General features: G+C 42.3%; 1 protein-coding gene and 2 non-coding genes across 3 annotated transcripts in view; all 3 read right to left on the reverse strand.

The window, feature by feature from the left end:
• LOC128685258 (techylectin-5B) overlaps positions 1-25977 on the reverse strand; it is a 52237-nt gene that overhangs the window by 22959 nt on the left and 3301 nt on the right. Inside the window, exons 2-3 of the mRNA XM_070083025.1 lie at positions 1417-2021; positions 924-1090 (exon numbers count right to left, since the gene is read on the reverse strand). Coding sequence (XP_069939126.1) covers positions 924-1090; positions 1417-1998 — 749 coding nt within the window. The 5' untranslated portion in view covers positions 1999-2021. The remainder of the gene's footprint in view (positions 1-923; positions 1091-1416; positions 2022-25977) is intronic.
• Positions 2814-2886, reverse strand: TRNAV-UAC (transfer RNA valine (anticodon UAC)). Its single transcript has one exon. It is a non-coding gene; the product is annotated as a tRNA-Val (tRNA).
• TRNAV-UAC (transfer RNA valine (anticodon UAC)) lies at positions 12192-12264 on the reverse strand. The gene has a single exon. It is a non-coding gene; the product is annotated as a tRNA-Val (tRNA).

Here is a 25977-nt window from a genome sequence, read left to right on the forward strand (position 1 = left end):
ATAGAGTAGTTAGGAAGTGGAATAGTCTGGCAAGCGATGTAGTGGAGGCAGGAGCTATACATAGTTTTAAGACGAGGTATGATAAAGCTCATGGAGCAGGGGGAGAGAGGACCTAGTAGCGGTCGGTGAAGAGGCGGGGCCAGGAGCTGAGTCTCGACCCCTGCAACCACAATTAGGTACCATTAGGTGAGTACACAAGCACTCATATATAACAGGCCTAGTGTCTAATCGACATGTGCCTAGGACAAAATGGTAACTAACCCAGGTACCTACTTAACGCTAATAGACTTAAATATACTTGACGTCCCTCTCGTAATGAGGCTCGACCCAACGTCCTCTCGGGTGTGAGCCGAGAACGCTAAGCAATGAACATACTTCAGTTGTATTTAATTTGGAGTAATAGAACTGTAGTTTATAATTATATTGGAGTTTCCAATGGTGACTGCGTCTTCCTCCCAGTCAGCTAACACACAGCTGTTTAGCGTAAAGTGAACAGTAAAAAAAATTATGGAATCTTTGTTCTGTCATTAAGAATGTCCGCCTTTTCAATTATCATTATCATTGTCAACTGCGATACTGCTCCTTTTTAATCTGCCCCTGAAGAAGGTGCTTTGAATCATTACCGAATTCTTCCCATTTCCTGATGTTTCATGGTCCCTATGAGTTTAGTGCTCCCCCATAAATGTTATTATTTATACTCCAGGGCACTAAAGAGAATAAGCGCCAATACTCCACTAAATTTAAGATATACTATAGGTATACTATAGACTATAATTAATTAATTAAGGATCAGTATCTCGCAATTAAATTCCTAAAGTGCATATATAATTGTCTGTGTAGTCAATATAGCTAGCTGAAGCTAGGACGGTCTCTGTACTGGCGAAGTCCAGTGGTCGCATGTTTTTAACTCCTCTCGTGTTTACCTGTAAGAAGCCCAGTAAGATCCCTTCTCGAAGTCGACCATGTCAATTTTGAGTTCGTAGGATTTCTGGTTGGTGAGAACGTGAAGGAAGTCATTACCAGCCCAGAACTCCGCCTCGAGGTCACCAAAGCCGGCCTTGTATTCGTGCCAGTCGCGGTTGAAGTCCACCTGCCAGTAAAACTCTTGATAGATGTATATATATATATGTATGTACAACATATAAAAAACCTTCAAATCAGATAAAATGCTCTTGAGAACTTTCTGACGTCGATGTTTTGGCTAAACTAACTTAAAGAGAGCACTCATTATTTACCGTTGTTTATCAGAAGTTTAAAAACTCTTACTGAAAATGAACAAGCAAATTAATTTGAAAAAAGTAGAAGGCTTAGATTCCATTATAATGAAATGCAACAAATTGTTACATACGGCTTGCTACTGCAGGCATTGTCAGACTATCATGTATATACTGGCGCTGTAGGCACTCGACAACATACCTGTTCGACTACCTTCGCTCTTCTCTGGATGACGAGCCAGCCACCCTGCCCTGTTTCCATATCACAAAGCACCTGCCGCCCGAACTTCTGCAAGTAATACACCCCAGAAGCGTTGAAACCCATTTCGTAGAGGTCCTGGCAGTCTCCTGCAAGGCGGTTGACAGATATGCGGCCGAGCTTGGCTACCTGGTCTTCCATGTGTTTGGTTTTGAGCTCCATGAAGAGCTTCACGTCAGAGAGCTTGCTCAGTATCTGGTCCTGGAATCTCCGCAACTCTGTTTTGGTAGCATCAGCCCCATTGTTGACGCTCTCCCGGACGGCTATAGCCTGCTGGTTGGCAACCGCTAGAGACTCACTGATCCCCCTCATCGTCTCCTTCAGCTCAGCCAGGGACTCGTCCTTGGCTGCGGTGGTCTCGACGCGGGAGATGGCCTGTAGGAGGCGCTGAGTTGTGTTCAGGAGGAGGTTTTTGAACATCATGATGTCGTACTCACCGACGACGTCCTCTAGTTTGGTCTCCTCGTAGGTATGGGCGACCACCAGGAGACTGAGCACGACCAGGGGGCCCCATGTCCCGCCCATAACGACCACCTAAGTGCTACCTGCTGTGATAAAACTCATTTGTCAGTTTTGCCACACTCTTATTTTATATTAATAAGACATAATATGCGGCTTGTGGCATTTTGCTGAGCAGGAATTTGTTAACTAGTGGACGAAGAACCTTCCTTGAAGGGAATAGGTCTTTACAGTTTATTTTGGTTATAAAAAGTAGCATCGTTCCTATATCACATGCACATTGCAATCTTCACTTATTTCAATCTGTAAAATTCTCCTCTCTCTCTCTCTCTCTCTCTCTCTCTCTCTCTCTCTCTCTCTCTCTCTCTCTCTCTCTCTCTCTCTCTCTCTCTCTCTCTCTCTCTCTCTCTCTCTCTCTCTCTCTCTCTCTCCCTCTCTCCCTCTCTCTCTGTATATATATATATACAGGGCAGGATGACTCAGGAAGAAAACATATTCACCATCATTCATTCAACGCCTTTTTTTTCCAAAAGTGTGCTATCACAAGCAGTTTACCCTCTGACCGCACTCGGACCGCACTCTCTCTGACCGCACTCTCTCTGACCGCACTCTCACCCATCTTTTAGAGTGCAAAACAACAGAGTCGTCATTTATATTATTTTTTATAGGGGTGTAAAAAAATGGTTATAACTACTTAAATTTTTAAATGGGTGGAGTGGTAAGCCAGCGATAAGCCTCGATCAGATGACTTAAACAGCTCCACGGCAGTCATCACCCATGTCAGGAAACACTTTTTCTGTTTCCTGAAAAACCTTGCATAAAGGATGTAAATCAAGGGAAATAAAACCTTAGGTAAAAAAAAGAAAAAGAAAAAACTTAACTGCTCTCGCCAGGGCTCGAACCTGGGACCTTCTGCGTGTAAAGCAGACGTGATAACCACTACACTACGAGAGCGATGGTGCAATGTGATCAGTAGCTTGAATTCATATAACAATATCATTTGAGATTAGTTTTTATCATAGTATTTGCAGTGTTTGGATGAGGGAAGATTTTATTGGGATTTTTAACCCGGGAAAGGGAAGGGTTACCCTGGGTGTCAAGGATAACCCAGTAAAGTTACTGTGTGTCTCATTTCCACTGTGGTTCTTAATCTTCTCCCTCAGGATACCACCCACAACAATCGACTAAACACTCAGGGGCAGTAGGTGTAAGGAAACATGCTCCAGGTTTCACCCGTGCTGGGAAGCGATCCCGGACCCTTAGTGTACGAGTTGAGGACGCTACCAACCATGACAATGTTATTTTATGTACACGTATTAAATCTTGAAATATACATGCTAAGGATTTCTTAAAGTAGGACGTGGAGGTTACCTGGAGTCGCCTCCGGAGGTCACCGCCCCCGCGGCTCGACCCCAGACCAGCTCCTGGTTGCTGACCTGATCGATTAGGCTATTGGTGCCAGCAGCCCAACGTATGCACCACAGCACGGGTGATCAGGAACTGATTTGAGAAATCTGTCGAGTTCCCTCCTGAAGACATACCTTAGCAACAGAAGCAAATATGTGTACACAAATGGAGCAAACTCTTCTACACAGCCAATTACAGTAGGTGTCCCACAGGGAAGTGTCCTTGGCCCTCTTCTCTTTCTCATTTACATAAACGACTTACAAAATGCATCGCAACTACTCAAACCCACACTATTTGCAGATGACACTACATATGTCTTCTCTCACCCGAGCCCAGTCACGCTAGCCAATACTGTAAATACCGAATTACAGAAAATATCTACCTGGATGATGGTTAACAAGCTTACTCTCAATATTGACAAAACCTACTTCATTCAGTTTGGGAACCGAACTAGAGATGTTCCTCTTAACATAATGATAAACGGATCACCTATCACAAAGCTCACAGAGGGAAAATTCTTAGGAATCTACCTTGATAATAAACTCAAATTTCAAACACATGTGCAACAAATTTCTAAGAAAATCTCCAAGACTGTAGGCATACTATCGAAGATACGGTACTATGTTCCACAATCAACTCTCTTTGCCCTATATCACTCACTCATTTACCCCTATCTCACCTATGGAATCTGTACATGGGGCTCAAAAATAATAAACCATCTCAGACCATTAATTACCCAATAAAAGGCTGCAGTCAGAATGATAACAAATTCCCAATACAGGTAACATACTCCACCAATATTCAAAACTCTAAACTTACTCACCGTACAAAACATCCATACTTATTATTGTGCCTACTACATACATAGAACATTAAACTCAGATATAAACCCTCCCCTCAAACTTCTCCTTACCAACCTCAACAGAACACATAACCATAACACAAGGCACAGATCACTCTTTGATGTTCCCCGTGTCCATCTCACACTATGTACAAATTCGATGCACATAAAAGGCCCAAAAATCTGGAATTCATTACCTGTGAATATAAAAGAAACTCTGTTTACCAATTTAAGACTCTTCTTAAAAACCAATTACTCACCCACAACTAAATAAATACTGAATAACTGTATCTCATAAATGGATAACCTGTGACCCTATCAAACTTTGTTTTTTAATTACATTACCTAATGAAATGCTCCATTCTTCTCCATTCTCTTGAATGCTCAGTAACTCATCTAATGACCATATGACCTGTTTCTCCACTACAAATCACTGATTTTATTCGATTTGATCTGATTAATAAATTGTATGATTTCATTTAGTATATTGATCATTTTGTTATATTATACATTATTATGCTACAAATTTGTACAACTATGATGATTCTTAATTGAAATCTTCAAATTTCTTTGTTCAAACTACCCAATTGTACTTAATGTTGTAATTTGTTTACTGTAATTTTTACCACTGAATATATCGTTGCTTAGTTAATCTTAAGTTAATTTTAAGCTGCCCATAATGTTCTGTATACAAGGGACTTTTGGTATGTACACTCAACCACTGTAATTCCTTGTACAACTATGTATCATGTTCAAATAAAAGTTATTATTATTATTATTATTATTATTATTATTATTATGAAGAAGCCTACTGTGTAGGCGAAACGTTTCGGAATAAAGTTGCCTAACTGTTGCCTATGTGTCTTACCTACCAACCTGTCGGTATTGTATACCATTTTAATGTTCATTATTATTATTATTAAGACGGCTAGGTATTTGCTGGTAATCCCACATATGTATGAAGGGAGAGTGTTGACGAGTCGTGGTCCCCTCACACTTATTGAGCTCTCTCTTAGTGAGCTCGTCGTTTCCTTGCTTTAACCGGAGACATCTTACACCGTCTGCCAGTCCTCTTGTGTTTACAGACAGTTATTTCAGCGTTCAGGTTTGGGACCAATCCCTCCAGAATTATGAGGTATCTTTTTAGCCTACGTTTTAAAGAGTGCAGTTCCGGGGACCTCAATCTCTTCCAGTAATTTTGGTGTTTGATTTGAGTTTATACCAGCTGTGAAGGCTCTCTGTACATTTTCGAATTCAGCATTTTCGATTGCTTTAAAGGTGGTTGTTAGTACATAGTAACATTCTAGCCTAGAGAGAACCAGTGACTTGAAGAGTGTCGTCAACGGCTTCGCATCTCTTGTTCTCAACATTCTATCTATCCAACGTATCATTTTCCTTGAAGTGCGATAATAAAAATAATAATAACAATAATAATAATATTACTATACTATGAAATTATAATAATAATTATTCAGAGGTGGCATCCAACAACCTCTAACATCATACCCATGACGCAACCAGTTTGATGCAACCAACATTGCTGCCATGGTGCAACCAGCATGATAACCATGACGCAACCAGCATGACAACCATGATGCAACCAGCATGACAACCATGATGCAACCAGCATGACAACCATGACGCAACCAGCATCAATATCCAGGGCATAGTTCAAGGTGTAGGCACTGCACTTTTCATCTACGTGTTAGTGAGACATACTGTTTACCTGGAGAGAGTTCCGGGGGTAAACGCCCCCGCGGCCCGGTCTGGGACCAGGCCTCCTGGTGGATCAGAGATTGATCAACCAGGCTGTTACTGCTGGCTGCACGCAAACCAACGTACGAGCCACAGCCCGGCTGGTCAGGAACCGACTTTAGGTGCTTGTCCAGTGCCAGCTTGAAGACTGCCAGGGGTCTGTTGGTAATCCCCCTTATGTATGCTGGGAGGCAGTTGAACAGTCTCGGGCCCCTGACACTTATTGTATGGTCTCTTAACGTGCTAGTGACACCCCTGCTTTTCATTGCGGGGATGTTGCATCGTCTGCCAAGTCTTTTGCTTTCGTAGTGAGTGATTTTCGTGTGCAAGTTCGGTACTAGTCCCTCTAGGATTTTCCAGGTGTATATAATCAAGTATCTCTCCCGCCTGCGTTCCAGGGAATACAGGTTCAGGAACTTCAGGCGCTCCCAGTAATTGAGGTGTTTTATCTCCGTTATGCGCGCCGTGAAGGTTCTCTGTACATTTTCTAGGTCAGCAATTTCACCTCCCTTGAAAGGTGCTGTTAGTGTGCAGCAATATTCCAGCCTAGATAGAACAAGTGGTAAACACAATCAACACATTTACTGAAGAAGTATCGCCACTGGGGACTATCTCCCCTTAATCTCTCTCTCTCTCTCTCTCTCTCTCTCTCTCTCTCTCTCTCTCTCTCTCTCTCTCTCTCTGCCTTTTCTCTCTCCTTAAATCAGAGAGTTGAAAGCACAGTATATGTGGCAGAGAGCTGTCAGGTACGATTCAGGGAGAAAGACTGACGTCACTTAAGGTCACTTAACGGTATCAGGTGGGCGGGTCCGTGTACTGTGTTTGTGAGAAAGATTGGTGTTATAGAGGAGCTCTGTCTAGCATGAGTTAGCAGACTTACTACAGTAGAAAAAAAAAACACTGTACGGGCTGGGTTAGAACTCATGGCAGGTCGTAAAACTCCAGGCCAGTGCTTAGTACTACGGAAATTCTCCATTCTTATGTTACCCGATGACAGTGCTTTTGGTTGAGCAAAATAATTTTGGCGAAAATACTGAAGATGCTGAAATGACTGAAATCGAAATCATTGAGGCTTCCAGTCATCGATGCTCTAATAAATCACTCTCTTTGACAAGAAGTTTCTCCTGCCTTCCACCTCATGTGAGGGGTACCATGCTGTTTATAGTATCACGGTTACAGGCGTTTCTGTCTTCCCTGACATTCTGGTCCATGGATCTAGTTGTTTTCCTGATATATAACTTATCGTAGCCCTTGCGAAGGACCCATTACACACAAGCACTCGTTCCTGTGATACTGGCTGATGTAGATTTAACTAGGTTCTTGACAGTGACCGTGAAACTTGTTGCTGCTCTAATATGGATGCTCATGAGTGTTGGATCAATATTGCTGACTGGAAGATGCATCTGGTGGAAGGTCTCCCCGTGTGTTGTTGTTATTATTGTATCTGATGATGTGGAGAGCGGCCCTCCACTGTACACTCGGAGATAAATTATGGTAGCTTGCCGAAGACTTGTCTCATGCATACATACTAATCTAGAAATTGTGGGCTGGTGATCTTTATAGACTCTAAGGAAGAGACCAGTGATGACAGCTCGCTTAGTTCTGGTATCGCGGTGAGAACACAAGTGAATGAGGTCGTCATTACTGGTGAGTTTCCTGTGAACTTGGAATGACAGTTGTCATCTGTGTGTAGAACTTGCAGGAAAGATAGATGGTTGTCTCTTTCCTTCTCCTGCCTGAATTTAATGGTGAACTCGATGTTGTTGATGGAGTTGAGGATGTTGTGTGTATATATATATATATATATATATATATATATATGTATTTATATATATATATTATATATATTATATATATATATGTCGTGCCGAATAGGCAGAATTTGCGATCTTCGCTTAAATAGCAACGTTCATCTTGCCATATAGGACAAGCGAAAATTTGTGTATGCAATAATTTCGCCAAAATCATTCTGAACCTAACGAAAAAAATATATTTCACTGTGTTTGTTTAGTATTAAATTATTGTAAACAAATCTAAAATATATTTAGTTGGGTTAGGCTAAAATAAATTGCGCTTCTTATAATAAGGTTAGGTAAGTTTTCTAAGGTACTTTTGGTGCAAAATTATAAATTATTACATCAACATTAATGAAAAAAATATATCTTTAAAGGTATAAGAGAAAATTTTAGAAAGGACTTAATTTTAAATGAGTTCTTGCTAATTGACCAGTTTTACATATTCGGCACGACATATATATATATATATATATATGTATATATATATGTATGTGCATATATATATATATATATATATATATATATATATATATATATATATATATATATATATATATATATATATATATATATATATATATATATATATATATATATATATATATATATATATATATATATATATATATATATATATATATATATATATATATATATTGAGTCCCCTTATGGAAGAATGCCAGTGTGTCGTTGACATAGCATAGCTATGTAATAATGCTTGGGTAATGCAGGAAATATGTGGACTTGTAGGTGTTTTATACAGAGGTTAGCCAACACAGTACTCTCGCCGGGCTACGAGAGTAGGAGGACTCTCACAACCCTTCTAAAACACTGTCTTTCTGGTTCCCGAAGCTGAAGTGGTTGTAATTTACGCTGCGCCTCCCACAAAACCTCGGCAGGGTTGTGGGAGGCGCAGAATTACTGAATTGTATAGAAGAGAAATAGTTTGTGGTTGGTTCGTTGGTAAATGCGTCTCTGACATCAAACCGGCTAAATGTTCATTCTTAACAGTGATGTCTCTGACACAGGTGATAAGGACCCCTGAGTTCTGTTGTGAAATGTAAAAATATTCTGAAAATAAATTCTTTTTATTTGCATGTTTGTTAGTCCAGTGTCCCAAGCTCTTCTGAGCTCTTCCAAACTTAGCGTTGCCATCCAGAGTGGGAATGCCTCTTTGAAGAGCTTGATAACCTCTCCATCTTCATTAAAGTTTCTGTTTATAAATCGTAATTGTGTAAAATTCTCAACGGAACTGTTTCCATAAATAAATTGTTCTAAATGGAGTAAGTAAGTTTATTTAGGCACGGGTACACGTAAGTACAATAATGCATAAATTACCTAGGATAACCCCCAAAAAATCAGACAAAGTGACTGATTTCCATTAGACAAACCTTAAGATTTTTGCCCGAAATCATTTTATCAGTTTGTACGAGGCTCAGGGAACTTACGTGTTGCGCCAGAGGTGAGCCCTATGTACAGAAAAAAAATTAATACACATTGATGTATTCACTCTACGACACCTGCACTTTACTAGTGCACCATAAGTAGGGCGGGGGGGGGGGTCAGCTATAAAGTAAACATGCTGTTGGCTTCACAATAATAATAAAAACAATAATAATAATAATAATAATAATAATAATAATAATAATAATAATAATAATAATAATAATAGTTTAATTCAGCATGATACAGTGTTTGTACAGAGGTGAATGCCATTCAGTTGTCCATGCAGAAAGCCCTTAATATGTAGAGCATTTCGGGCAAACTTAAAACTTAAGAATAATATTGTGGTATAGCCTTCCTATTGTAACCACCGCGGCCCAGTAATACGTGGTAGACATCGTAAACACGTTGTTGAACTTGATACTCCGAAATGTTTGAATCATAAATACGGATGTTTCTCACGACTGTGGTGTTTCTCTTCATTATTCGTCTTGGATTCCCACAAGGAATATATATATATATATATATATATATATATATATATATATATATATATATATATATATATATATATATATATATATATATATATATATATATATATATATATTTATTTATTTATTTATTTATTTATTTATTTATTGAAAGGGGTCCACCTCTGGTGTAAATTGTGGGACCCACAGCCTCGGAGAAGTGGATAAAAAGGCTTCAAGGAAGAATATTTGGATTTCTTCCTGAAGCCGTTTGAATATTCCACTTCCCCTACCACCATCTTTTCATTCTTTTTTACTAATAGGTATATTTTATTACATAATATGGTACAAAAGGTTTAAGAGATACATTGTTGATGTAAAGATGACATATACAGTACATGAGGTGTGAGAGATACATGTCTAGTACATATTGTTACGTGTTTGTCACTGATTATAATGCAAAAATCTCATCCAGCTCTTCACAGCTGGGGCGTGTGCCCGAAATACAGCAGGCATTACCCCTCTGAACAGCAGCGCTGAGTCGCTGGAACGGAAAACTAGCTGCCCTGGGATCCCTAGTTACCCCGATGAGTCTTTTGCCTAGCTCCTTAGAAACTTAAATGCACTCTTTCCCCATGAGCCAGGGGTCTCTGAGCCTATGGGAACAAACACATAATGATGGGCAAGTTCTCCATATTTTCTAGACTTTTGGGACTCCCTGAAGCTGGTGGCTGCCCCTGCTTCCTCCCTGGTGTATTGGAGATTGGTATCAGCTTATCTCCTTGCCGTTTGTCCAGGCTTGAAGTGTGATACCATCTGGACTCTTCTGGCTGCCATCAGATCTGCATAGCTGGGGTGGCTCCCTTACTGCTGGGCATCCGGCTGTTGTGAGGTTCCTCTTGATAATGTTATTAACCTCCTCATGTCTTGTAATCTTTCCCTCGGATTTACGGCACACAAGACCATGGTACCCGAATTGGTCTGCTGCTCCACTGTGACAAATACACCCGTGTTCGCCGAGAATAGGGGCGGCAAGTAGAAGGGCAACACCAGTACGGATGGTCTGTGGGTCGAGGCGTATGCCAAGGCTGGAGTTGGGAACAGCCAAAAGAAAGTCCCTTGCATGATGAACTCTCACTGCCAGGAGGTGGGCTCTATCCTTCCCTGACACTCTGAAGCATTGTTGAGGCTATTTTCTCCACTATCGGGCCATCCTAGTGCGACTGTTTGTAGTTGTTGGGGGCAGCAGGTCTGGTTTCAGAGTCCGTTAGATTATCCTAGATCATGGCTCCGTCAACGAACTTTTGGTCTTGGACTCCAATCTTGTCCCTAAGATGTTCAGGGAGAATCGCTGCTACAAGCCCTCTGGAGGCAATGTATGAGGACAGAAAAGCAGGTAGTGCAATCTGTGATGACTTGCGGACACCAATGCCTCCTAGTCTGACTGGAAGTGTAGCTTGGTTCCACTGCCCGTCTTCTAAAGTAAGGTTGAGTACTTTCGTAAAAATCTGCCTCAGGATACTGTCATATTCGTGCAGTTTAGGATTATCATATGAAGGTGCACATCTTAGGAAATATGCCAACCTGGGCAGACTTAAGCAGTTTGTGAGAAGGTACAAGGCATAGTGGGTGTCAAGATCGCCTATTCGTTGTTCCATTCTCCTCAACTCTTTCAATTTCTTCCTAAGAATTGTGTCAATGGTATCGCTTCCCAGAGGTGCTCCAAGTAAGACGCTATTTGTAGGGGCAATGACCGATGCTCCTCGTAGTTTGGATCTCACTGCATTTATCACTTGTTGACTGCCTGAGATATTTTCACATTTATATGGCTTTAGGATGAGACCCATTTCCTGTCCCAGTGTCATCACTTGTGTAAGATCATCTAGGAGGGACTCCTTTGTACCTGCTAGTGTGCCATCATCTAGGAACCAGATGTTTAGCTCGCTGGTCAGTCTGACTGTGATTTCCCTAACTGCTATACAGAAGAGAAATGGTGCAAGAGGATCCCCTTGTTGGACACCCTCCGATGATGTGATTTCATGCTCTCCAAACAGGAACATTGATTCCTTGCTATATCGAGCTGAAACAAAGGGGAAGAGACCAGGGAAATGTTCTTGTACTGCTTCTAATACCACGTCTCTTTTCAGGGGATTAAATGCATTCTTGAAGCCTGATTTTACCACTGCATTGTCCTCAGGCAGGTTGTTGATATGCGCCCTTGTTGCATGAACCGCTGCTTCACTTCCTTGAGAGACCCCAGAGTCAAGCTGGTTTGGTTGAAGCATCATGGCTGCCTGTGCACGAATACTTCGGACAGCAGCTTTGGAAACGAGGCGACGAAAAGTGTTGCCTACTGCAAAAGGCCTAATTCCTTCATCCTTCTTTCTAAGTGCACAAAGTGTTGCACCATATATATATATATATATATATATATATATATATATATATATATATATATATATATATATATATTCATAGAAATATATGGGACATAACGTCCCATATATTAGAAAAGACAAAACATTCATGAAAATTAACGGGAGTTGCTCTCGCCAGGGCTCGAACCTGGGACCTTCTGCGTGTAAAGCAGACGTGATAACCACTACACTACGAGAGCGATGGAGACTTCTCTTAGACCAGCAATTAAGATAAAATAACCAGTGTCATATACCATCAGTTTATGTTACAGTTTGTCCAGGGTTAAATTTTTATTGCTTGTTTATTCAAAGAACACGATGTTATTGTTGTAAGATTCATTTTCATATACCCTGTATATTTCACGACTTTTTTTTTTATTATATACCATTCTGTGTGAAAGAGTAGGACAGGAAAGCCATTCTGTTGTCCTGCTTCCTGACACACACATTACCTAACCTGTCTCACTGTGATTGCATCCACACTCTTGGTGAAGATGGTAATGTTCCAGTCAAAGGGGGAAAAGGGCGCATACAAATTACCAGGAGAATGTGGCTAAAAATTCACAAAAAACAACTAAGGCTCTCAGAGAAGTCAATTTTTTGTGGCAGTGTCTAAAGTGTGGCTTGTCCTCAGAGACGCTGGGAGAAAACTGGGTGAAATATTTGCAGTGTAGTTGTTGACAAACATATTTTTGGACTTGCAGTATATCCCATAAACCTTTTGAATTTATTTATTTATTTATTTATTTGAACATGATACAGAGAAGTACAAAAGAATACAGTTAAATGCAGCATGCCAAAGCCACTTGAATACATAGCATTACGGGCAGGCTTAAAGTTAACTTAAGATTAACTAAGCAATAAGTATTCAGTGGTAAAACATTATTGTAAACAGATAACAATTAAGTACAAATGAGTATTACAAAAACAGGTCGTATGGTTGCTTGCATTGTTGTACAATCAGTATTTATTTATTTATTTATTTATTTATTTAATTTGTAGTATACATGTACAAGTATGTATAAAATAATGGAGTGGTAGGAGATAAATAATAATGAAATAACCAGAGAAAGATCGCAGTCAGCAGGATTCGAAACCACGTGATGGAGGCTGGCAAGGTTCCCCAAGTGACGTTCTAGGACACTCTGCCACAGATGCCTCAAAAGCTAGGCAGCCTGGTTTACAAGCCATGTTTCTTCCTAGTCTTGGCACACCAGTGAGCCTCAATCATGGCTTCAAGGTATTTCATTCTCCTCCTCACAAGCGATTTTTATATTTTTTTTACATCAATGAAGAAACATGGCGTGTAAGTCAGACCTCCTAGCTTTTGAGGCATCTGTGGCCGAGTGGTTTAGTGTCACTTGGAGAACCTTGCTACACTCCCCTGACGTGGTTTCGAATTCTGCTGACTGCGATTTATCTCTGTATATACCTCCTCTTGTTTCTGTTTCTGCGTGGTGCATTGATATTACCTGGAGTTTACCTGGAGAGAGTTCCGGGGATCAACGCCCCTGAGGCCCGGTCTGTGACCAGGTCTTCTGGTGGATCAGAGCCTGATCAACAAGGCTGTTACTGCTGGCTTCACGCAATCCAACGTACGAGCCACAGCCCGGCTGGTCAGGTACCGACTTTAGGTGCTTGTCCAGTGCCAGCTTGAAGACTGCCAGGGGTCTGTTGGTAATCCCCCTTATGTATGCTGGGAGGTAGTTGAACAGTCTCGGGCCCCTGACACTTATTGTATTGTCTCTTAACGTGCTAGTGACACTCCTGCTTTTCATTGCGGGGATGTTGCATCGTCTGCCAAGTCTTTTGCTTTCGTTGTGAGTGATTTTCGTGTGCAAGTTCGGTACTAGTCCCTCTAGGATTTTCCAGGTGTATATAATCATGTATCTCTCCCGCCTGCGTTCCAGGGAATACAGGTTTAGGAACCTCAAGCGCTCCCAGTAATTGAGGTGTTTTATCTCCGTTATGCGCGCCGTGAAGGTTCTCTGTACATTTTCTAGGTCAGCAATTTCACCTGCCTTGAAAGGTGCTGTTAGTGTGCAGCAATATTCCAGCCTAGATAGAACAAGCGACCTGAAGAGTGTCATCATGGGCTTGGAATCCCTAGTTTTGAAGGTTCTCATTATCCATCCTGTCATTTTTCTAGCAGCTGCAATTGATATAATGTTATGGTCCTTGAAGGTGAGATCCTCCGACTTGATCACTCCCAGGTATTTGACTTTGGTTTTTAGCTCTATTTTGTGGCCGGAATTTGTTTTGTACTCTGATGAAGTTTTAATTTCCTCGTGTTTACCGTATCTGAGTAATTGAAATTTCTCATCGTTGAACTTCATATTGTTTTCTGCAGCCCACTGAAAGATTTGGTTGATGTCCGCCTGGAGCCTTGCAGTGTCTGCAATGGAAGACACTGTCATGCAGATTCGTGTGTCATCTGCAAAGGAAGACACGGTGCTGTGGCTGACATCCTTGTCTATGTCAGATATGAGGATAAGAAACAAGATGGGAGCGAGTGGAACAGAGCTTTTCACCGTAGCTGCCTCAGACTTTACTCTGTTGACTACTACTCTTTGTGTTCTGTTTGTGAGGAAATTATTGATCCATCTACCAACTTTTCCTGTTATTCATTTAGCACGCATTTTATGCGCTGTTACGCCATTGTCACACTTGTCGAAGGCTTTTGCAAAGTCTGTATATATTACATCCGCATTCTTTTTAACTTCTAGTGCATCTAGGACATTGTCGTAGTGATCCAATAGTTGAGACAGACAGGAGCGACCTGCTCTAAACCCATGTTGCCCTGGGTTGTGTAACTGATGAGTTTCTAGATGGGTGGCGATCTTGCTTCTTAGGACCCTTTCAAAGATTTTTATGATATGGGATGTTAGTGCTATCGGTCTGTAGTTCTTTGCTATTGCTTTACTGCCCCCTTTGTGGAGTGGGGCTATGTCTGTTGTTTTTAGTAACTGTGGGACGACCCCCGTGTCCATGCTCCCTCTCCATAGGATGGTAAAAGCTCGTGATAGGGGCTTCTTGCAGTTCTTGATGAACACGGAGTTCCATGAGTCTGGCCCAGGGGCAGAGTGCATGGGCATGTCATTTATCGCCTGTTCGAAGTCATTTGGCGTCAGGATAACATCAGATAGGCTTGTGTTAACCAAATTCTGTGGCTCTCTCATAAAAAATTCATTTTGATCTTCGACTCTCAGTCTGGTTAGCGGCTTGCTAAAAACTGAGTCATATTGGGACTTGAGTAGCTCACTCATTTCCTTGCTGTCATCTGTGTAGGACCCATCTTGTTTAAGTAGGGGCCTAGTACAGGACGTTGTTCTTGACTTTGATTTGGCATAGGAAAAGAAATACTTTGGGTTTCTTTCGATTTCATTTATGGCTTTTAGTTCTTCCCGCGATTCCCGACTCCTATAAGATTCCTTCAGCTTAAGTTCGATGTTTGCTATTTCTCTGACCAGTGACTCCCTACGCCTTTCAGATATATTGGCCTCTTTTAGCCGCTCTGTTATTCTTTTTTGTCGCCTGTAAAGGGATCGCCTGTCTCTTTCTATTTTACATATACTCCTCCTTTTTCTTGTGCATACATCAAGTGCCACCAAGTTAATCTGTTCTAGGCATAAGTTGGGGTCTGTGTTGCTTAGTCTATCTTCCCAGCTTATATCGTTTAGGACTTGGTTTACTTGGTCCCACTTTATGTTCTTGTTATTGAAGTTGAATTTGGTGAAGGCTCCCTCGTGACTGATCTCATTTTGTCGGTCTGGGGCTCCGCGCATACATGTCTGAACCTCGATTATGTTGTGATCTGAGTATATTGTTTTTGATATGGTGACATTTCTTATCAGATCATCATTGTTAGTGAAGATGAGGTCTAGTGTATTCTCCAGTCTAGTAGGCTCTATTATTTGCTGGTTTAAGTTGAATTTTGTGCAGAGATTTAAAAGCTCGTGTGTGTGTGAGTTCTCGTCAGAGCTGCCTCCTGGTGTTATCACTGCAACAACATTATTTGCTATATTCCTCCATTTTAGGTGCCTTAAGTTGAAATTCCCCAGGAGCAAGATGTTGGGGGAAGGAGCTGGCAGATTTTCCAGACAGTGGTCAATTTTTAATAGCTGTTCCTGGAATTGCTGGGACGTTGCATCCGGAGGCTTGTAGACTACCACAATGACTAGGTTTTGGTTCTCGATCTTTACTGCTAAAACTTCCACAACATCATTTGAGGCATTAAGCAGCTCTGTGCAAACAAGTGACTCTGCGATATACAGGCTAACCCCTCCTTTTGCCTGTTCACTCTGTCGCATCTGTATAGGTTGTAACCTGGGATCCAGGTTACAACCAAGTGATCCTTTATGTGGGTCTCTGTGAAAGCCGCGAACATTGCATTTGCCTCTGCAAGCAGTCCACGGATGAAAGGTATTTTGTTGTTCGTTGCTGGCTTTAGACCCTGTATATTTGCAAAGAAGAATGTTATCGGACTGGTGGTATTGGTGGTACTGGAGGGACACTTTTTTTTCCGGCATTAGTATCTGTATCTGTTGGTTTGGAGTGGAGGCCATCGACTGTGGTTCCACTCCAGGAATGACTGGATTTGGTGTACGATTTCTGCCATTTCCTGCCAGTTTTTTTTTTCCTTCCTGGCACTAAAAAAACCTCTCCCTCTTGAGTGGCTGTGGCTACCCAGGTTTTCCCATGGTCTGGATGTTTTGTATCTTTTTGTTCCCTTTAGATGGTGTGCCTGGCAATTTAAGTTATAGCACAGTCTTTCCTGTACTGAAGAGGGACACACTTCAGGGTGAAAAAGCTTACAGGAAGGGAGTTTGCATTTTTCTGTTATCATATGGGCACGGCATTTTCTAGGGTGGTCATAGTTGCACGTCCCATCTGTTTTTCAAGATTTCCCATGCCAGCAGATACCAAGTGCATAGTATGTGCACAGGCTTGGTTTCCGTTTGCCTTGGGTTTCTGTGACTGTATTCCCTGTTGGTGCATGTTTACCTGTGTCTTTCCTATCCTCACTAGCACTAACAATGGGGCTCTCACCAGTTGTTTTTGGTAATGTATCCTCACTAATGCTAGTGGAGTCCTCTTGTTTGCTATCTCCTGTGGTATTACTAGCTTGTAATATTGGTTTTATCTTGTCATTGACTACACTTGTTTCCCCACTACAGCTCCTGTCTCCCTCGAGGTCATTTATATGCATTCCCTCCTGCGTACATTTACTGACTACCTGGACAACACTTCCTTCTTCACCGTTACTGTCTCCCAGGACAGCACCTCCAGCTTCACCATTACTGTCTCCCAGGACAGCACCTCCAGCTTCACCATTACTGTCTCCCAGGACAGCACCTCCAGCTTCACCATTACTGTCTCCCAGGACAGCACCTCCAGCTTCACCATTACTGTCTCCCAGGACAGCACCTCCAGCTTCACCATTACTGTCTCCCAGGACAGCACCTCCAGCTTCACCATTACTGTCTCCCAGGACAGCACCTCCAGCTTCACCATTACTGTCTCCCAGGACAGCACCTCCAGCTTCACCATTACTGTCTCCCAGGACAGCACCTCCAGCTTCACCATTACTGTCTCCCAGGACAGCACCTCCAGCTTCACCATTACTGTCTCCCAGGACAGCACCTCCAGCTTCACCATTACTGTCTCCCAGGACAGCACCTCCAGCTTCACCATTACTGTCTCCCAGGACAGCACCTCCAGCTTCACCATTACTGTCTCCCAGGACAGCACCTCCAGCTTCACCATTACTATCTCCCAGGACAGCACCTCCAGCTTCACCATTACTGTCTCCCAGGACAGCACCTCCAGCTTCACCATTACTGTCTCCCAGGACAGCACCTCCAGCTTCACCATTACTGTCTCCCAGGACAGCACCTCCAGCTTCACCATTACTGTCTCCCAGGACAGCACCTCCAGCTTCACCATTACTGTCTCCCAGGACAGCACCTCCAGCTTCACCATTACTGTCTCCCAGGACAGCACCTCCAGCTTCACCATTACTGTCTCCCAGGACAGCACCTCCAGCTTCACCATTACTGTCTCCCAGGACAGCACCTCCAGCTTCACCATTACTGTCTCCCAGGACAGCACCTCCAGCTTCACCATTACTGTCTCCCAGGACAGCACCTCCAGCTTCACCATTACTGTCTCCCAGGACAGCACCTCCAGCTTCACCATTACTGTCTCCCAGGACAGCACATCCAGCTTCACCATTACTGTCTTCCAGGACAGCACCTCCAGCTTCACCATTACTGTCTCCCAGGACAGCACCTCCAGCTTCACCATTACTGTCTCCCAGGACAGCACCTCCAGCTTCACCATTACTGTCTCCCAGGACAGCACCTCCAGCTTCACCATTACTGTCTCCCAGGACAGCACCTCCAGCTTCACCATTACTGTCTCCCAGGACAGCACCTCCAGCTTCACCATTACTGTCTCCCAGGACAGCACCTCCAGCTTCACCATTACTATCTCCCAGGACAGCACCTCCAGCTTCACCATTACTGTCTCCCAGGACAGCACCTCCAGCTTCACCATTACTGTCTACCAGGACAGCACCTCCAGCTTCACCATTACTGTCTCCCAGGACAGCACCTCCAGCTTCACCATTACTGTCTCCCAGGACAGCACCTCCAGCTTCACCATTACTGTCTCCCAGGACAGCACCTCCAGCTTCACCATTACTATCTCCCAGGACAGCACCTCCAGCTTCACCATTACTGTCTCCCAGGACAGCACCTCCAGCTTCACCATTACTATCTCCCAGGACAGCACCTCCAGCTTCACCATTACTATCTCCCAGGACACCACCTCCAGCTTCACCATTACTGTCTCCCAGGACAGCACCTCCAGCTTCACCATTACTGTCTCCCAGGACAGCACCTCCAGCTTCACCATTACTGTCTCCCAGGACAGCACCTCCAGCTTCACCGTTACTGTCTTCCAGGACAGCACCTCCAGCTTCACCATTACTGTCTTCCAGGACAGCACCTCCAGCTTCACCATTACTGTCTCCCAGGACAGCACCTCCAGCTTCACCATTACTGTCTCCCAGGACAGCACCTCCAGCTTCACCATTACTGTCTCCCAGGACAGCACCTCCAACTTCACCATTACTGTCTCCCAGGACAGCACCTCCAGCTTCACCATTACTGTCTCCCAGGACAGCACCTCCAGCTTCACCATTACTGTCTCCCAGGACAGCACCTCCAGCTTCACCATTACTGTCTCCCAGGACAGCACCTCCAGCTTCACCATTACTGTCTCCCAGGACAGCACCTCCAGCTTCACCATTACTATCTCCCAGGACAGCACCTCCAGCTTCACCATTGCTGTCTCCCAGGACAGCACCTCCAGCTTCACCATTACTGTCTACCAGGACAGCACCTCCAGCTTCACCATTACTGTCTCCCAGGACAGCACCTCCAGCTTCACCATTACTGTCTACCAGGACAGCACCTCCAGCTTCACCATTACTGTCTCCCAGGACAGCACCTCCAGCTTCACCATTACTATCTCCCAGGACAGCACCTCCAGCTTCACCATTACTGTCTCCCAGGACAGCACCTCCAGCTTCACCATTACTGTCTACCAGGACAGCACCTCCAGCTTCACCATTACTATCTCCCAGGACAGACCTCCAGCTTCACCATTACTGTCTCCCAGGACAGCACCTCCAGCTTCACCATTACTATCTCCCAGGACAGCACCTCCAGCTTCACCATTACTGTCTCCCAGGACAGCACCTCCAGCTTCACCATTACTATCTCCCAGGACAGCACCTCCAGCTTCACCATTACTGTCTCCCAGGACAGCACCTCCAGCTTCACCATTACTGTCTACCAGGACAGCACCTCCAGCTTCACCATTACTATCTCCCAGGACAGCACCTCCAGCTTCACCATTACTGTCTCCGAGGACAGCACCTCCAGCTTCACCATTACTATCTCCCAGGACAGCACCTCCAGCTATATATATATATATATATATATATATATATATATATATATATATATATATATATATATATATATATATATATATATATATATATATATATATATATATATATATATATATATATATATATATATATATATATATATATATATATATATATATATATATATATAAAGTGCACATGTGTTTTTTAAAAACTCGTCCTGTGGAGGACTTAAACTCGTGTCACAAGTCCAACTCATCAGAGACACACGCATATGAATCCCACTTAGCGCTGTCGGATGTGGATAAAGTTTAACATTAAGCGAAACGTCAACACCATTGGTCAGCAAGCTACTGAAGAAGTGACGAGAGGCAGCCTGGTGCTGCAGTATAGTGTCTCCTCAGAGCTATACGAAAAGTACTGATAAAGTTTCAAGGAACCTGTGTAGCTCCATCTGGAGGAAAGAAGAGAGAAACCAAAGCTACACAGGAGCTATGGCAGGTATTTATAGCAAGGGTCATGAGGGAGCGCTCAGTGTGAGATCGTATTTCACTTATCTTCTTTATAAGGATCATGTGCTTGAGGAGTAAAGAGCCAACTTTGCACTGTTTCAAGCACTCATATAAATAGAAAATGAATAGCTTCAGCACACACACACATACACACACACACACACACATATATATATATATATATATATATATATATATATATATATATATATATATATATATATATATATATATATATATATATATATATATATATATATATATATATATATAATGACGGAACAAGTGATTTTGAATCATCAACAGAACCGCTGCTAGCCAGGATTCGCTCCTACGTCACCATGCCCAGCCTTGAGAGAACAAGACAATGTACGCATCACTATCTACTGGACCAACAACTTTTGGTCCAGGATCGAATGATATAAGCCTCTATATGAGCAGAGATAATTTCGATGGCTTACTCAATACTCAGGTATGTATCACACTAGGAAAAGCAATAGTCAGCCCCCTCCCCCCCAGTGAACATTAAACCCAAGGTCAGGTCAAGTCACGAAGAAGTTCAGCGTCGCTGACAAATACTGGGAGAGGCAAGCATAAACCAGGAATGAAAAGCATAGTCCAGTTTTCATTTTTAATTTGTAAGTTAGCTTTGAACACCACTGTGTATAAACCACTGGATGTACACCTCCGTATATAAACCTTCTGGCTGTACACTCTGGGTGAATACACCTTTGAATTAGGGTGTACATAAGAAAGGCAGAAAGCAAAGGACTCTGTCGAGAAGAACTATCTACTATCTAGAGTGAGGATTACCGGGAACGGGTAGAAACATAATAATAATAATAATAATAATAATAATAATAATAATAATAATAATAATAATAATAATAATAATAATAATAATAATAATAATAGAATATCTTTATTTCTATAAGTACATGTACAAGGTATACAGACCTAGCTGACATCAGTGACATACTACTATACAGAAAGCCCCTTGTTATGCTGAGCATTTCCCGCAAATTAGGTCTACAGTTTTATCCCAGGATGCGACCCACACTAGTCCACTAACACTCAGGTACCCATTTTATACTGATGAGTGAACAAAGACGGCAGGTGTCTTATGGAAACACGTCCCTAATGTTGTCTAGCCGTACTGGAGATTCGAACTCCGGACCTGAGCGTGTGAGCTGAGTGCGCTAGCGATGTCCGTGTTCACCTTGCAGTAAAATAGGTTCCTGGGTGTTAGTTAACTGGTGTGTGTCGCATCCTGGGGACAAAACTTACCTAATTTGAACTAAAAAAAAAAACAGCGTAACAAAGGGCTTTCTATATAATAGTATGTCATTAATACCAACTAGGCTTGTATATCTTGTACATGTACTTGTAGAAATAAAGATTATTATTATTATTATTATTATTATTATTATTATTATTATTATTATTATTATTATTATTATTTTTATTATTATTATTATTATTATTAAGCACTTGAGGCTAAGATAGCATAGAAGAAGATTATCCTCATAATTAGACGCGAATAATGTGCAGAAGTAAGACACACGACACACACATCATCTTTAGAGCGATAAACCAGAATGACTTATATTGATAACTAGACAGATGATCAGTGGAAACAGCGAAATATATCGCTGAGGGCAACTACTTTGGCTAACAACAGAAGAGCCCGAATTCGATCGCGGGCGGGTGAAGGTATATAGACAAGTCTCCTTACACCTATTGTTCCTATTCTCCTAGTGGTAAGCAGGCATCCAGGACTATTGTGAATGGCACTCTGGAAGGAGGATACCTGGAGTTTACCTGGAGAGGATTTCGGGGGTCAACGCCCCCGCGGCCCGGTCTGAGACCAGGCCTCGTGGTGGATAGGGGGGTAACAATTCTTAGCCTGTATATTAGACGGGTAAGCCAGTGGAAGGCCTCGGTCAGATGACCAAAAGCTCCAGCTGTGGGTCATCATATTGCCAAGACCCACATCAGCAAACATTTGTCATGTTTCCTGACAAACCTGACCTAACCTGCCTAAATTGAACTGTACACAAAGAAGAGATCATGGAATGAGGTAAGTAAATAGGCTGTGAAGAGAAGTTAAAAGATGCTAGGATGTGGTAGTAGTATTTTACTAGTGGAATCAGGATGTGTCGTTCTGCTGACAGCCAAAGTCAGTCCAGATTGTCATGATGAGGTAAAATAAGTTTTATTCATAAAATCGACAAATAATTTTTACGAACAGAATTAAAGCTTTGTACGATGGTTTTGAGGATACACAGACGATATTAGACTCACATAAACAGTACGTCTTATAGAGTTAACCCAGAATATTCCAACATAGTTTACAAATGGTTAGTAGAAAACAAACTATCGTTACACCTCGGGAAAACGGAACATAAACTGAGAAGGGTAAATAATTTTAATGTCCGGTCTAATGGGGAACTATCACTTCAGTTTCCTCAGTAAGATATCTGGGAGTCCCATTTGATCCATGAATGTCAGGAGAACTGATAGGGAACAGTGTAGTAAAGAAAGCGAATGCCAGACTGAAGTTCCTCTACAGACGAGCACAGTGTCTACCTACTGACTCTCGCAGGACCCTGTGTCTACCCTTATACAAGGTCATATGGACTACGCTTGCTCTTCATGGTACTCTGCCTTGACAAAAAAAAAAAACTGAAAGATAGACTGCAGATCACCCAGAACAAAAAGGTAAGATTCATCCTGGACCTGGGACCAAGAGATCATGTAGGCCAGGATGAATTACAACTAAATATGCTAAATGTTGAAAAGAGAGTAAAACAACTGAATTTAAATCAAGTTTATAAAATTGCTCACAAACAGTGTCCAGAATATCTAGCTGCCAATTTTGTCAAGGCTGGAACCAAAACAATCATAGTACTATGGGAAGAGAACACAACTTTGTAGTACCCACGGTCAGTGGCCAGGCTTCAAACACCTTTTACTGTACAGCAATAAAGGAATGGGACAAACTACCCGCACATGTCAAAGTCAGTCATAGCATGAACCAGTTCAAGAAAAGAGCCAAAAGGTGTCTGATGAATGTAGCGACAGAAAGGGAGGAGAATGATTTTTTTATTTTTTTAGCTAACACGCATATGAATATAAATAACTCCTTTACCTTAATCCTAGTACACCTCCTTGATAGTATAATAATAAGTTATTAAAAGGACCTCAATGGAAGTAAGTCACTTTGACTTTTTTGGGTTATCCCGGGTTCTCTAGGATAACCTAGGCGGGAGATAACTTAAGATAATTCAAGAGACCGGAACAATGTGACTCGTTTCTACTTCTAAAGATGAGTATTGTATCGTATTGAGGAGGGGTGGAATGGGGGTGGGGGGTTAGGAAGAGATACAGATGTGTAATGAATATCAGTGAAGGTGTGTGAGTGAGAGGCGTCACTATCAGGTTAACACCACTGAGACAAGAAAGAGAGAGAGAGGGGAGGGGGAGATTGCATTTTCTTCGACTGTAAGAAGGCGTTTGACACAGTTCCACACTAGAGATTAGTGCAAAAACTGGAGGACCAAGCAGGGATAACAGGGAAGGCACTACAATGGATCAGGGAATACTTGTCATGAAGACAGCAGCGGGTCATGGTACGTGGCGAGGTGTCAGAGTGGGCACCTGTGACCAGCGGGGTCCCACAGGGGTCAGTCCTAGGACCAGTGCTGTTTCTGGTATTTGTGAACGACATGATGGAAGGAATAGACTCCGAAGTGTCCCTGTTTGCAGATGACGTGAATTTGATGAGAAGAATCCAATCGAATGAGGACCACGCAGGACTACAAAGCGATCTAGATGGGCTGCAAGCCTCGTTCAGCAACTGGTTTCTGGAGTTCAACCCCCACCAAGTGCAAATTAATGAAGATTGAGGAAGGGCAAACAAGACCGCTGACGGAGTACAGTCTAGAGGACCAGAGACTACAAACCTCACTCATGAAAAAGGATCTTGGGGTGAGTATAACACCGGGGACATCTCCTGAGGCGCACATCAACCAAATAACTGCTGCAGCATATGGGCGCCTAGCAAACCTCAGAACAGCATTACGACATCTTAATAAGGAATCATTCAGGACCATGTACACTGTGTACGTTAGGCCCATATTGGAGTATGCGGCACCAGTTTGGAACCCACACCTAGCCAAACATGTAAGGAAACTAGAGAAAGTGCAAAGGTTTGCAACAAGACTAGTCCCAGAGCTAAGGTGTATGTCCTACGAGGAGAGGTTAAGGGATATTGACCTGACGACACTGGAGGACAGGAGAGATAGAGGGGATATGATAACGTGTCGTATGAGGCGACTAAAATGCCGGGAGCAATGGGCTAGTAACCCCTTCTCCTGTATACAATTACTAAAAAAGAGAAGAAGAAAAACTTTATAAAACTGGGTTGCTTAAATGTGCGTGGATGTAGTGCGGATGACAAGAAACAGATGATTGCTGATGTTATGAATGAAAAGAAGTTGGATGTCCTGGCCCTAAGCGAAACAAAGCTGAAGGGGGTAGGAGAGTTTCAGTGGGGGGAAATAAATGGGATTAAATCTGGAGTATCTGAGAGAGTTAGAGCAAAGGAAGGGGTAGCAGTAATGTTAAATGATCAGTTATGGAAGGAGAAAAGAGAATATGAATGTGTAAATTCAAGAATTATGTGGATTAAAGTAAAGGTTGGATGCGAGAAGTGGGTCATAATAAGCGTGTATGCACCTGGAGAAGAGAGGAATGCAGAGGAGAGAGAGAGATTTTGGGAGATGTTAAGTGAATGTATAGGAGCCTTTGAACCAAGTGAGAGAGTAATTGTGGTAGGGGACTTGAATGCTAAAGTAGGAGAAACTTTTAGAGATGGTGTGGTAGGTAAGTTTGGGGTGCCAGGTGTAAATGATAATGGGAGCCCTTTGATTGAACTTTGTATAGAAAGGGGTTTAGTTATAGGTAATACATATTTTAAGAAAAAGAGGATAAATAAGTATACACGATATGATGTAGGGCGAAATGACAGTAGTTTGTTGGATTATGTATTGGTAGATAAAAGACTGTTGAGTAGACTTCAGGATGTACATGTTTATAGAGGGGCCACAGATATATCAGATCACTTTCTAGTTGTAGCTACACTGAGAGTAAAAGGTAGATGGGATACAAGGAGAATAGAAGCATCAGGGAAGAGAGAGGTGAAGGTTTATAAACTAAAAGAGGAGGCAGTTAGGGTAAGATATAAACAGCTATTGGAGGATAGATGGGCTAATGAGAGCATAGGCAATGGGGTCGAAGAGGTATGGGGTAGGTTTAAAAATGTAGTGTTAGAGTGTTCAGCAGAAGTTTGTGGTTACAGGAAAGTGGGTGCAGGAGGGAAGAGGAGCGATTGGTGGAATGATGATGTAAAGAGAGTAGTAAGGGAGAAAAAGTTA

Source organism: Cherax quadricarinatus, chromosome 8 (assembly GCF_038502225.1).
Source record: "Cherax quadricarinatus isolate ZL_2023a chromosome 8, ASM3850222v1, whole genome shotgun sequence".
NCBI lineage: Eukaryota > Metazoa > Arthropoda > Malacostraca > Decapoda > Parastacidae > Cherax > Cherax quadricarinatus.